The 15,343-nt window shown below is 33.1% G+C and overlaps 1 protein-coding gene across 3 annotated transcripts in view; it reads right to left on the bottom strand.

Moving 5' to 3' along the window:
• Positions 1 to 15,343, bottom strand: part of CASD1 (CAS1 domain containing 1) — a 48,633-nt gene that overhangs the window by 8,783 nt on the left and 24,507 nt on the right. For all 3 annotated transcript variants that reach the window (XM_025380814.1, XM_025380816.1, XM_025380815.1), the window contains exons 8-13: positions 13,836 to 14,050; positions 11,486 to 11,908; positions 10,326 to 10,415; positions 4,354 to 4,473; positions 3,188 to 3,344; positions 1,707 to 1,786 (exon numbers count right to left, since the gene is read on the bottom strand). In XM_025380814.1, the coding sequence (XP_025236599.1) occupies positions 1,707 to 1,786; positions 3,188 to 3,344; positions 4,354 to 4,473; positions 10,326 to 10,415; positions 11,486 to 11,908; positions 13,836 to 14,050 (1,085 nt within the window). The remainder of the gene's footprint in view (positions 1 to 1,706; positions 1,787 to 3,187; positions 3,345 to 4,353; positions 4,474 to 10,325; positions 10,416 to 11,485; positions 11,909 to 13,835; positions 14,051 to 15,343) is intronic.

Raw genomic sequence — 15,343 nt, forward strand, 5'->3', positions numbered from 1 at the left:
GCATATTAAAAATAAGTTCTATCAAAATCTATGTCTCAGAAAATTAAGGATTTTTTTTTTTTTTTTTTTTTTTTGAGATGGAGTCTTGCTCTATTGCCCAGGCTGGAGTGCAGTGGTGCAATCTTGGCTCACTGCAAGCTCCGCCTCCCGGGTTCACGCCATTCTCCTGCCTCAGCCTCCCGAGTAGCTGGGACTACAGGCGCCCGCCACCACTCCCGGTTAATTTTTTTTTGTATTTTAGTAGAGACGAGGTTTCACCGTGTTAGCCAGGATGGTCTCGATCTCCTGACCTCGTGATCCACCCGTCTCAGCCTCCCAAAGTGCTGGGATTACAGGCGTGGGCCACTGTGCCCAGCCAGGGGTGATTTTTACCAAGACTGGCAATCTGAAGTCTGAAGTGCTTATAGATCATATATACGTGTGTGTGTGTATATATATATAAACATGAATATAGATATACACTAGGTACATACCTCTTAGATAAAATATATGATCTTATGGATCATACACATGTAACATACCTATGAATATATATGATGTATATACAATTTAAAATTTTATCTCTAATTAATTTCTTATTATGTGATCAATAAACAAGTATTTATTAAGCACTATTTTGTGAAAGACAGTGGGCTTTTTGTTCTTGTCCAGTGGTCAACACTGATCCAAAGCTAGGGAAACATTCTTAATCCCTATATTGAATCTCTAGTCAGCTTTTCTTTCTTTCCCTCAGCAGTATCCACAGAGTGTTGGGAATTTTAATGAATAACTGTCAAGAAGTTGTTGCCGTAACCTGGCTATTTCTTTATACATTTGTTAGTTGTTTCCTTATTTATCTTCTATAAAAAAGCTTGAGTGTCAGGCAGACATAACAGTGCTTTAAAGACCTCTAAGTATAAAAACAAATATAAAAGTCTACAAAAAGAAAAAAAAAAAAAACCCAAACAGCATAGGATTATACATACACACAAAATGCCTATAGGGCACTTCCTTCTGCCTGACACAGCCAGGTACAAAACCGAGTGTTGGAGATGTGAGTACACTGCAGAATATGACACAACTATAGGCATTCAAATTAAAATGTGTTGTTATAAATATCATGCTGCCCAAATAATACATCTCCCTGATGGATTTAACCAGCAGGTAGCAGACTGGCATCCTGTTAAAATAACAGAATATCTCAACCATCAGAATAGAAAAATACAAGGTTAGAGCTAAACAAAATGACCAAAAGTTTTATTTAATTAAACATACTATATATACGTAAACCCCTTTGCTCCTAAGTTGGTTTTACTAACTGCTAAAATTTTACCGTATGTAGTTATGGAAAAATCAAGTAATACTCTGATGCAATGAATAATACACAAACTAGCTGCAAATTCTGTCAAGAAAATTTTGATCTCCGCTTAGACTAGTGTCTTACAAGAAGCATTCAATAAATGTTTGATTGATCAAAGTCAAGTAAAATGGATCTTGAACAACTGCCAAAGGAAGAGCTTTAAATTGCTCTTACAACAAAAACAGTGGTAACAAAGTATATATATCTCAAAAGAACTACACTGAGTAGTCAACTACAGAGTGACATTTTTATTACAGTCATTAAAAAATGAAGCTAAAAAAAAGCTCTGACTCTTCTCACATGCTTTAATAGATTTGAACTTTAAAATGAAATATTAAAAAATATAAACTGAAAGGATTGTACAAACCTGAGAATATGCCAAAAAACATATGAATAACAGCAAAAAGCCTAGTTTCAACAGTAAGCCAAAATGCCAGAAACAATTTCCTAAGAGAGAAAATATTTAATTTACTAAAAAATAAATTTATATTACACAACATATTAAATACTCTCTATTTGATATATGTACATGCTGAATAGTTCTTAAAAGAATATAAGAATGCTTACAAGAATACACAAAATATACCTAGCTGGTATAAATTACAAGTAGGACAAAAAGAAAAACAAAGGATTCTTGCTAGGAATGAGGCTATAAAGTATAACTGATACCCTGTACACCTGCTGTTCATCCATTAGAAATAAATTTCAAAATGCCTCCTAGATTCAATTATACTTATTCATTATTCAAAGTTACAGCAACATCTGGAACAAGATGTTCAATATAATTCTAACAAACACTCTTGTTGAATATGACTTAGGTGATATTGCTTAAACATTAAAGTTCCAAGGAGAAAGCTTAAACTCCCTAATGGATTAGAGTTTAAATATAAAATGTATTGTAACATATGCATATTTAAAATTATGTGTTCAAAGTTTATACATATTGATAGTTTATTTGATCAATATGCTGGGTTTGTATAGAGAAATTAAATGACAAAGGCTGTCCAAAGACACTATTGGACTTTAATAGAGGCTAGACCTCAACTCATTCCTGAAAAATTATTTGATATTATACTGGAAGCCAATGGAAAAATATTTTTGACATATAATATTTGGTTGAGTCAAGTTAAATACATTTTTTAAAATAAAAAATTATTTTTCCAAAAAAGGAAGATTTTATTTTAATTATATGATCTTGAGGGTGAAAAAAGCATTAAGATAAATGACTGTGGCCTCACTTTGAACATTATTAGTAACTAACCATGTGAAATTTGAAAATAACAAGCTTTTGGGTATTTACGTTCCTTATATGTAAAACAGGTTGATAATAACTGCTTTAACGCTTGTCTAGAAAATAAATTATATTAGTGCTTTCAATTGTGTTTGACATAAGAAGCATTTTGCAAAGAAATATTTACTCAAAAATCTCAATATGTACATAAGAAATCAAAGTAGAGCTGCCAAGATTGAAGCAAGACATAGGGGCACGGAGGCTTATTTGGCTTTCCCTTCTCTCTTTCAGCTCTCTCCACTCTGCCTCTGTATAAGAAGACAGTTTAAAAACTGTAGCATTAGTTAATATGTAAAATGGTTTTGAAGAATTTAAATTTAAAAAAGAAAAAACATATACAATGTAAACTATTATTCTCCACTGTTAATATTACTTTAACTACTTAGCTGTAACATTTTAGAAATATCGTTTAAGAACAGAACTTCAAAATGTCAAAACTACATATAAATTTAAACTGTCTATATCACTTAATAAAAATAATATCCTTTAGCAACTAAAAAGAAATTTCACACTTTGAAAAAATATATTTACTAACATTAGTAAGAAAGTATATTTACCGTTTGCTTTCTTTTGGATTATTTGTGGCCATAGTGCTAAAGTAACATATATGACCATGAACCATACAGTGACCAAGGGGACAAAGTAATAGAATTGATAAGGTCGATCCATTACTATACATAACACCACTACCAGGAAATTGAGACGAAATAAAACCTATTGAAAAGGAGAACAAAATAGTTTCATTCTAAGTAATGGTTTTCATTCTAGGTATACACAAACAGCAAAGGCAGAATTTCTCTGACAGAGTATAAATGGCTAAGACTCAGTAATGACTGTAAAAGTACATATTACTAATCCCTTAAATTACATTTGTTCTACAATCACCGTAAAGAGTTGAATATAAAATATGCATACATCATTACATTAACTAAATCCCAGCAAAGCACCAACCTAGGCTGTCCTCTGGCTATAATTGCTATCTTGCTAAAGGAGAAAAAAGCAGTCCTTCTGAGGGCTATAGTTTCGAAGCACAGATTATATTATCTTAAGAAAGCATTGTCCATTTCATCTAGTTTAATGTTGATTTACCCCATTTGGGATCAAATTAAGAGTTGTCATACATACGAAATAGTATTACTCAAAACTCAAATTTATAAGTGTCTTTGGGACTTTCATAACAGTCATTTCAGATATCAGTTTAATGTCATTCAAAAAACACAGAATTTGGGCAGAGCTTTATTAGTGCTCTACCACTTACTATGTGACCTTGGGCAAATTATTTAAGCTCTCTGAGCCTTACATTCCTCATCTGTAAATATAAGGATAACAACTCAAGGTTGTAATGTGGGGTAAATGAAATAATGTTTAGAAACTACTTAGCACTAGGTAGAAACTTAATTAATATTCATCCTCTTCTCAGAGAAAGAAAACATAGCACATTATACTAATTCCAGGTAACTGTTTCTACAAAACCAAAGTGAATCAGCAATGCTGTCTCTTGTGTACCAGCGCTTTTATTATATATTAAATTATATTTTCCTTCTTTCACTATTTATCTTGAAATACTAAACATAGAACACAGAATACAACTTTACAGTGCTATTTCATAAATTCAAATTATTCATAGTCTTATAACGACTATATTTATATTTTTTCTCAAGTTAATGATTTCTCAAGAAAGCATGTTCAACTGAAAGAAAAGGAAATAACAGTGCATTCCTACCTGACATACTCTATGGATTCCAAAATCTCCTTTGATCCAGAAGTATGAGAAATGACCATACCCTGTTTGAAATAAGTATGCAGCAACCAGAACTCGAATGTGCATGTATACAGGCAAAAACTGTTGACAAAGATAAACAGGTAAAACATATGTTGGCATCAACTACACCTTGGATTATCATAAAAAGTACATTTAACAAAGATAATAAATCATTATTAGCACTTGGCATCAGTTCAATCACAACGTTGATTCTCATAAGTTAATCATTATAGCAAGGATTACAAAAATGTAGAATTGGAATTGGAGAGACCTAGGTTCAAATTCTAATTCTGCTACTTTCTAACATGACTGAGTTTTCTGATTTGCAAAATGAGACTATTCCTTCCTTCCTTGAAGGGTTCTTGTGAAGGATGAATGAGATAATAAATGTGAAGTACTTTATACATTAACTTGAAACCAATTAAAATTCAATATATGATAGCTATAATTATTAACTGTCATACATCCTGAATGCAAGATGGATTTGCACTTTTACCCAGTGTAAACATAATTTAGGAATATTATTTCCCTCCCACTCTTATTTTACAAAACAATTTTGTTTTACACTCCTACATCACTATCTTCATCATTACCAAGTCCCTTAGTGTCATTAATTATGGTATTTGAGAGCATCACATCTTTACTTCTAAGTTGAATGAAATACAACACATTTGAATCCACATATGATAGAAGGCACCAAAAATGTTATCTAATTTACTAGCACTAATTCTCATAACCTTAGAACACTGTCATTCCACCTATCTACCACCTGCTGGCCCTTTATGTGTACAAGCACAATTTCCACAGCATAATTTGTACAGTGCTTTTTTTTTTTTTGAGACAATCTCACTCTGTCATCCAGGCTGGACTGCAGTGGCGTGATCTCGGCTCACCACAACCTCCACCTCTTGGATTCAAGCAATTCTCCTGCCTTAGCCTCCCAAGTAGCTGGGACTAAAGGCGCCCACCACTACATCCAGCTAACTTTTTGTATTTTTAGTAGAGACGGGGTTTCGCCATGTTGGCCAGAACTCCTGACCTCGGGTGATCCACCCGCCTTGGCCTCCCAAAGTGCTGAGATTACAGGCGTGAGTCACTGCTCCTGGCCATACACTGCTTTCTAAAGTGATCTTTAAGGCTGGGTGCAGTGGCTCAAGCCTGTAATCCCAGCACTTTGGGAGGCTGAGGCAGGTGGATCACCGGAGGTCAGGAGTTTGAGACCAGCCTGGACAACATGGTGAAATCCCATCTCTATTAAAAATACAAAAATGAGCCAGGCATAGTGGCACACACTTGTAATCCCAGCTACTCAGAGGCTGAGGCAAGAGAACCGCTTGAATCTGGGAGGTGGAGCTTACAGTGAGCCAAGCTCACGCCACTGTACTCCAACCTGGGTGACAGAACAAGACTCCGTCACAAAAAATAACAAAAATAAAGTGATATTTAAAAGGCTTGTTCAGTGACATGCAATCCTTGTAATTATAAGGCCATTCTTTTGGGGGTAATTACTAGATCTATGTAAAATTTCTTTGGCTTCTATTTTACGAACTCATCTGATCATCTCTGCAGTTACCTAGCATTAACACTGCTTGTGATCATTTCAGGTTAATGTGCCTTTCCCAAGTGATACTTTGTAGGATAAAATAAAGTAATTGGGCAGACACATTAAATAGATTTTACAAGTCCTGAAATATATGCATCTTTTGCAAACAACCTTGAATTCATCTGTTTCTTTTTTGACAGATATTTCTTCTGGGGAAAAAAAAACAAACAAACATGAACTTAGATCCTAAGTTCTTCTACACAGCCTCCACTCTAAGCAAACTTAGAGATTCCCTGTCTCTTAAACTGATCCTTCTTGTACTCTTTTGTCAAGTCTCTTTTATTTACCTGCTTATTCTTGCCCTGGAATGTTCTTCCCCTAAGCGTTTTGCTTATTCAAATCCTACTCTTCTTCAGAGCCTGGTTCAAAACTCCAATTTTTGCTATCAGATGAATGTCATTTCTCCTTCCTGAGTTCCTACAGCACCTACAATCTACATATCAAAGAGTTTTTATTTATTGCCTTTCATCATGTTTTTTTTAAATGACTTATTACATCAGAAATTTTCAAGAAGGGTGTAACATATTAGAATCACAAGGATGGAGGCAGGAAATGTACTGAAATAACCTCAGAATTCATCTAATCCAAATCTGTGCCCTTACCTCATTCTTGAATGTACTCTAAAATATCCCCTTCGTGGATTGTCTAAGCATCTTTTAATAGCAGAAAACAAACTCCCAACGCAATCCATTCCACCTTTAGATGGTCACTAACTGCTATAATGTTCCTTTTCATGGAAAGTAGAAACCTAACTATATGTAAAAGCTACTAAGTTCAATCCTCTAGAGCAGCGCTGTCCAACAGAAATAAAATAAAATGTGAGCCATAAGCAATTTTCTAATGAGGCTACATTTTAAAAGTTAAAAGAAACAGGTAAAATTAATTTCAATACATATATTTTATTTAACCCAATATATTCAAAATATTTTTTTAATATATGAGCTATTTTCATTCTTTATATAAAGTTTTTAAATCTATTACTGATTCATCATAATTAATCATATTTAATGTGGTATATATTTCACACTTACAGCACATTTGAATCCTGAATAGCTACAAAGTGCTCAACAGCCACATGCAGCGAATGGGGCTAGCACAGCGGAGAGTCTAGCTCTAGAGTCTGTCAGAGCTAACTCACTTTTACATCTGATGGCTCTATAAATATTTGAAAACAGATGTCGAACCTAGGTTAGTCATTCCTAATTACTTTAAGCACTCTCCATAAAACATGCTTTCAACTCCCTTAAAGACTGGGGCTGGGACTACAAAGTTGGGTTGGTTATTACATTTAAACAGTAAGTATAGTTCATTTAAACAAAATTAAATACTGTAACAACAATTTTCCAAGTTTTTGCCGATTTTGGCCTTATTGCAAATTTCATGTAATATTTATTCCAACATTTTAAGATATTTTAAATAAACAGAAAAGTTGTACTAGTACAATGGACACTTATATGCTGTATGCTGGACCTTTTGAAAGTATGTTGCAGACCATGTGACAGTGCTCCTAAACTATTTCACCACGTATATCTCAGGAAAAAAGGATGGTTTCTTACATGACCACATTATCATTACCATAACCAATAAATTTAATACGAAGACAACAGTATTTACTGTATGATCCATATTCAAAATTCTCTATTATTTTGTTATGTTACTTACAACAAAAATTTATTATTAAAAATATGTATGAAATTTCAAGTTTACATTACAGTTAATAGCTAGTTTGACTTCCGGTTCTGCTCTTTCTTTAGTCCCCCATATATTCTCATGACCTTTCATTCAGGTCTTTCCATGGAAGTTACAAACTCTTCAAAGGCAAAAAAAAAAAAAAAAAAAAAAAAAAAAAAAAGAAACAATGGAACACAAAATCCATCTACCATATATACCAAACTCACTATTCTCTTCATATTAAATTCACATTTAATCTATATTTCATATATACACTTTAAAATAATATTTACACTAACAATGAGAATCTGTCAGACTATAAGGATTATTTTCATAATTCTCCAGAATTTTTGAACAGTTCTTATCTTTTAGCATAAAAACATGACACAACTGAAGTTTGATATTTTATTCAAAATAAAAAATATTAATTAAAATAATCATGTTAGAAAGTTTTTAAGATGAGTAATCCCTCAAATATCCAAGAATCAAGTCCCCAAATATGCTATAACGTATACTAATAATGTTTTGCCTATGTAGATAAAGCAAATTTTTTAACCACAACATCCTATACAAAAGAACAGGGATATGTTAATTAATCATTATAAATGATCTGTTAGTGAAAAGTATGTCCTTCCAGAACAGAGATTTTTTAAAATTGTAAATTAGAATATATTAGGATGCAGTGTAAGATATATTAGAATGTTAGGTTGGTAAATGATTTTAATAGAATACCAAATTGCTTTCATCCTTTTATGATATAAATCCCTTCTTGAATCACTGAATTGAGGAACTTAATCTGCCATTAATTCTCTCTACCTGATTTTTTTTAAACAGTAGTATCACCCTTTAATATGTCAGCAATTAATTATGTCTCTAAGTGGTATTTTCTTAAAACAAATTCCCATTACCCAGTCTTTATTCACACATCAGAGATATTCTTAGGATTCCATTTTCATCTCCACTTACTTCTTAGAGAATCTCTGGATTTATACTACAAATTCTTAGCTGGGCTTATAAACTATGTCTTACTATCTCCATCTCTCCTTGCCTTGGATCATTTACACTATCTTGGCTCTTTCATAATGACTCAAATTCACTAGCTTCCCTTCAGCTGCAGCATCACAGGAATTTCCCTATTGCAACAAATATACATATCATAGCCAAATAATTTTAGTAAAATTTATACTTCATTTCTCTGACTTCTACACTTCAAATAAATAATTCATAAAATCATAATTTTTGAAAATAATAAAGAGACAATGAAGAAAGACATCCTTCAATTGTTAGAGATATCTGAAAAACACTAGTAACCATGTTATTTATCTTCTTAATGCTGCTTAAATCTTCAAAATACTCCTTTCTGGGCAACACTCCTCTCTAACTTCAACTTATCATTGATGCACGTACTGTTTATAGATGTGTGCTTTCTGTAAGCAAATAGAACAATAAAAAACAGTTCAGTTGTTCCAAAATTATGAATTTCTTAAAATTTTCAAACATATTTTATGGAAAGTTTGCATCTTCACTATAAAAGTTTATGTGAAAAGTGGCTGTTAGGCTCAGCCACAAAAGTTTGTTTTAACTGTAATGTGGCTGGGGTGTTAAAATTCAGAGCACACATTTTTTTCTAGCCCTGCCACATCCAAGGTGGCCAGAGATTATAATAATCCTGTCTTTTAAGACACCTATGGAGAAGGAAAAAAATATTTTTTCCAGGTACAAAAGGCACTAATTAGGTGACCAAAGGAAGGGTCCTCCACAGCACAGAGGAGACAATAGTACTTAGCACTTAGGAAGTATGGCACACTCTACATAGTCTACAATGGTAGTTCGCCTGTATTTGGATTCTTTGAACACTGAGGCAAGAGAGTTGTAAGTTTTTTAAACTTTAAAAATGTAAAAACAGCTAGTCACACTTCCTAAAAGACAGTGAAGTATAGAACATAAACTATAATAATCAAATTTGATTTCTTCTGGTAGTAATTTGCCTATTCTACATCCTTTATAATCATCATCTTCAAAGTTTATTTTTTTCTTGTTTTTATTGAGACGGAGTCTCGCCCTGCAACCCAGGCTGGAGTACAGTGGCGAAATATCGGCTCACTGCAACCTCCATTCCCTGGGTTCAAGTGTTTCTCCTGCCTCAGCTTCCCGAGTAGCTGGGATTACAGGCATGCACCACCATGCCCGGCTAATTTTTGTATTTTTAGTAGAGACAGGGTCTCACCATGTTGGCTAGGCTGGTCTTGAACTCCTGACCTCAAGTGATCCACCCGCCTCGGCCTCCCAAAGTGCTCGAATTAGAGGCATGAGCCACTGCACCTGGCCTCTTCAAAGTTTCCTGATAACTTCAAATTAGCTGTTCAATAAGATGGCATAAAATAATACCCTTAGATATCAGCTATTTCTATTACATTAAAAATTAAGGCCAAGTAAATACAAATCAATTATTGCCTTATCTTTTTTAAAAAAAAATTTTGCTTTTAAAATTACATTTTCTCAAAGAGTTAGGAGAATGGAAAGGCAGAAAGATTAAGTGGGAAATAAGAAGGGTCTATAACTGGTAGAGAATATGAAACACAGAAAAGCTAGTGCCCTTAAAGAAACATTAAAATGACATCATTTCCTGTACTTTCTGAACTTAAATTCCAATACTTACTGTACTTGCTCCAGAAATGTGATAAATCAAAATCACAAGTTGCATCCAGCCTTTCCATTCATCTGTTTGTTCTCTATTTAATACTTTGGTCTGTGTAAAGGAACCAAAATCTCTTTTAAAATTTATAATAAAGAAATTATTTAACAGTATATAATAAGTATGTTAAAAGTCTTCTTACAGGACATAAAGCTAATGCTTCTGTCAAAAGAACCTTGATGGTGGTGAGAAAGAGTTAAAAACTGTCATTTTATTTCTTGCTAAAAGATAGTGTAAAACTATTTTAAATATAATATGAATCTGAAAAATATAAACTAAAGAGATTTTGAATATTTAAGTTGATCCCCTTGGTTTTGTATTAAATGACAATGTATTAAAATTAAATGTACTAAAATTAAACTATGGCAGATGTATTTATAAATCTAAAAATGGCATTCTATAATTTTCTTTAGAATTTCAGAGTTAAAAGGATCTTACACTTCCCCTACACTTCATTGACAGGAAAAAAAGCTCTACCATTACAGTTTACTTTCCCCAATATATTGTCACTGAAGATGAATAACTAATTAATAATCCTCACAGGAGAGGTATGTTTTACAATAGAATTCAGTAATTCAAATAAATCATGCCTTGTAAAGAAGTTACACAAATATTTTGAGCAATGACAGCAATTCTAAAATAGGAAAATCAGAATACTGTGAGTAGTGGTGGCCACATCATTAAGTTCTAATTGGTACGTATATATGTCTGACTGATAAATATATAAATATAAAATGTCTGTGTGCATAGGTATTTGTTAATATAATCATATTATTTTACTTTATAAAAGATAATAGTATCTCATGCTTGAAGACCATTATAAAATCAGAAGTACTTCAACTTTCTCCATCAACAAGCAGGCAAAATAACACTAAGTCATGAAATCTTTTTCACAGGTCATATTTCTCAACTTTTCAACATTTTCACGTGACTCTGACCTTTCTCCAAACTGTTCCGAAAAAGCAACAGTTAAGAGTCCACTAAGAGAAGTGTAACTACAATATTCCTTCATCTTCATCTATATACCTGTTTGTATATTCTGTCACGATAAATGATATTAGTTCTTTAACAGAGTTTATAATGATAAAAAGGGTAACATGAGTTAAAAAGAAAATGACTCTTACCTCTTTAGTATTTTCATTGTAAAATACTCCCAAAACCAAAATGTAGATAATTGGAATAAAGAAAGATGAATGTGTATAAAATTTGTTTTCCTTCATGAACAGATTTGCACGGTCACACATGTAGAAATATGCCATAATCAGGCCAAGTTTGCAGAAAGACTGTAAAAGTATTTCTAATGAAGACACAGGGGTATTGATAATATTTTTCTTTTCCTCTCCACTTTCCAAATCAGTACATGGCTTATTCTTCCGATGAGCATTACGATGAATTATGTAAAAAATTAAATATCCGATAATACATAAAGTGAAAAAACAAGCAGCTAGCTTCTGTATGAGAGTAAGAGGAGGCCGAGGTTGACAACAGGACCCATCCACAGGCTTCAAAATCTTATTGCAGTACACGTTCATAAGAATCATTGCACTCTGTGAACAAATCAAGTTATTTGGTTATTATCTTGTCAGTGATGTATTTCACATTAAATTTTCTCCAGTGACTACTACTGAGTTTTTAGCACTGAAACCAGAATGCTTCTGTATCTTTTGCTACCATTTCCCAAATCACACAAATAATGGTATTCCTTCCATCTGTAACAGCTAGTTCAGGGTGTTTCAAACTTCTGGGGCTATGAACCAAAATACAAAATTCATTTTATAATGTGACCCAGGACATTTACAGGGAACAATACCTATCCTTACTACTTGGAATGCACTCCGAGATTGTTCTATTCTTTTTTTTTTCCCAACACCAATTTCATGGTTGTTAATGGGTGTGACCTTTAGTTAAAAAAATGCTGACAGACATCAAGGACCAAAGAATTTTAATTAGAAGACTTTCAAAACAAAAGATATCAGGACACTTAAGATAAAGTCTACTGTTTAAATGTGGGGAAAAAAAAAAAAAAAGCATAAAATAACTGCCACTAAAAAATTAGTAATTTTTAGCTAGCAATATTTGTAATAGGTCTTTCATTTGGATTATAGTTTATAGGCCATTTAGGATTCTACAGTTTTAAGATATCTAATGTTAAATAAAACTTAGAACCTTCAACATGGTTTAATTATAATAAAATTATTCTGGGAAAGTTGTCAAGAGTCTGTCTAGTTGAAGGTTGAGTCAAACTCTAGTTTTATAAAAACTTCGTAGTTTAGGCATCTGTGGAACTCTAGATGATTATGCTATTTAAGCCTAAACATTCAAAATAAGCAAGATTCGAGGAAATCTCATCCTTTTAGCCTTAAGACTGCAGGTGGTTTTATGCCTGGCACTCTTACAGATACTAGCCTGCAAATTCCACTGCAAGGTTCTTTACCAGCTTTTAGGGGGTTCATCAAGCCCTTTTATGTATATGGAGAACCATATGTATATGCAAACATACACATTATTCTGCAGGAGAAGAACAAAACCCTTGTCTTGTATCAGATACTCAAAGGGCTCATGCAACTCTCACAAAGGTTAAGAACCACTGCTTAATGAGAAAAAAACTAATTTGTTCCACTGTTTGTTAAAATTTATAGTTATGTAGTTCTCTTTCATACTTAACCTAAATCCCCTTCCATAGGTCAACTTGGATTTGTTCAGTATGTACTCTGTATCTTGAATAATGCTTAGGATAGAAGAGTTGTAAGAATTCTTTTTTTCTTTTCTTGAGACAGAGTCTCTCTCTGTCACCCAGGCTGGAGTGCAGTAGTGGGATCCTGACTCACTGCAACCTCTGCCTCCTCGGTTCAAGCAATTCTCCTGCCTCAACCTCCCAAGTAGCTGGGATTACAAGCATGTGCCACCACACCCAGCTAATTTTTGTATTTTTAGTAGAGATGGGGTTTCCCTGTTAGGCTAGTCTCGAACTCCTGACCTCAAGTGATCCACCTGCTTCAGCCTCCCAAAGTGCTGGGATTACAGGCATGAGCCACCACGCCTGGCCAGAAGAGCTACAGGGAAATAATAAAAATTATTTTAAACATTAAAAAGTGTATTCTTCATTGAAGCTTAATCTTATAACCTTAAGGTTTAACATAAGGAGAACATAGAAGCAGTAGTTTTTAAACGTGAGTGTGCTGAGAACATATATGCTTCTGAGGAGACAATGTATATTAACAGTGATTAGCACTCAATAAATGAAGTTTATTCTTCCCTAACTTCTTTCTCTCTTAGAATGTACCAAAACTCTTATGTACATATTCAGCTAGATGACAGAAAGCAAAAGTATTTCTAGATGTATCTATACAGAATAACTACAAGTTACTAGGACTGCAATAAAATAAATTATTTAAAACCATGTTATAATGACTTATGGCTTAAAGCAATTGATATTATAGTCTCCATCTACTGATATATGTAAAAATTTCTTACAGTTTCTCTGCTTGATTCAGGAAGATGTAAGCCATCCAAAGATTCCATGATGGTTTCTTGAGCAATTAATTTGGAAACACTGAACATCTTAACATTTGATTTAGAATTTCTGGTGCTACTATTCAAAATACTGACTGCAGCTTCATTGTAAGCATCTATCTTCTCATTAGTGATCATCTTCCTATTTTCACTTAATAGATCTTCATAAACAGGATCTGCATGTGAGATACATTTTTAAAAACACATTTTAAAAATCCCTATTGGTAAAAATCGTGATCATGCATGTTAGCTGTTCCACATTTCAAATGTTGTTTTTAAAAGTATAGATGATACCAGGTACCTAATAATTCATTTTTACATAAAGCTTCCCAAAGTTTGCAACAGATTTCCCATTTTATATTCAAGTTTTGAGTCAAGCAATATCCCTCTCAAATTTAAAGAACTGTTGTCCCATCTCTATATACACAGATTTGGGGAAATATTTTTATGCTCTAGCATGTCTTAAGAGTTTAACATTTTTGGATGCTGGGATATAATGGGTAACAAGAAATCTAAAATTAGTTATAGAAGATTGCTTAAATAAAAATAGCTGCCCATCTTTTTTTTCTCTTGTCACTGCTTAATTCTGTAAACTTTGTTCATACCATTAGGAGGTAATATTATTGAGGCTCAAGGTCTGCCTATTGTCTTATCACTTACTATAAATAAATTTAATTTTTCCTCATTTTAATATGAGAAAGGTTAACAATGAGTCTGTGAATAAAATAGGAATTATGGAACAGATCATCACTACCATTTTTCTTATTCCTTTCATTTTGACATTCAACTTGGAAATAATAAGAATTCCTGACAAAAAGCATGAATTGCTAAAATATCCATGACATTTCATATTGTGCTAGGCATTAAATAACATTCAATAAATTCCTAAAATGAGTTATCCTAATGTCTACTAAGAATTTCATTACCAAGCATAAACTAGATTGTGTAAATTTAAACATATTCTGTCAATTCAAAAGTGTATTTTACTTAATTATTTTTATTTTTTCAGAAACCCTTTGCTTGCTAAAAAAGTATATTTACTTCTAATGACTTTAATATTATGAAGCAGGGTGAAGTATATTTACTTCTAATGACTTTAATGTTATGAAACACGGCAAAACCCCGTCTCTACCAAACATACAAAAAATTAGCTGGGTGTGGTGGTGCACACCTGTAGTCCCAGCTACTTGGGAGGCTGAGGCGGGAGGATCGCTTGAGCCTGGGAGGCGGAGGTTGCAGTGAGCCAAGATCATGCCACTGCACTCCAACCTGGGAAAGAGAGCAAGACCCTGTCTCAAAAAAAAAAAAAAAAAAAAATTATGAAATAGATCATATTTTTTCTATATATTTCCCAATCACAATAAATATGTTTTGTAAGAAAAAAAGTCAGAGAGACCACATCTCATTTGCCTTTAGGACTTATCTTTTTGTTATACATTCTATAGCCATTCTGCTGAGGTTCCTTGGAG

The sequence above is a fragment of the Theropithecus gelada genome, chromosome 3 (assembly GCF_003255815.1).
Source record: "Theropithecus gelada isolate Dixy chromosome 3, Tgel_1.0, whole genome shotgun sequence".
Classification (NCBI taxonomy): Eukaryota; Metazoa; Chordata; class Mammalia; order Primates; family Cercopithecidae; genus Theropithecus; species Theropithecus gelada.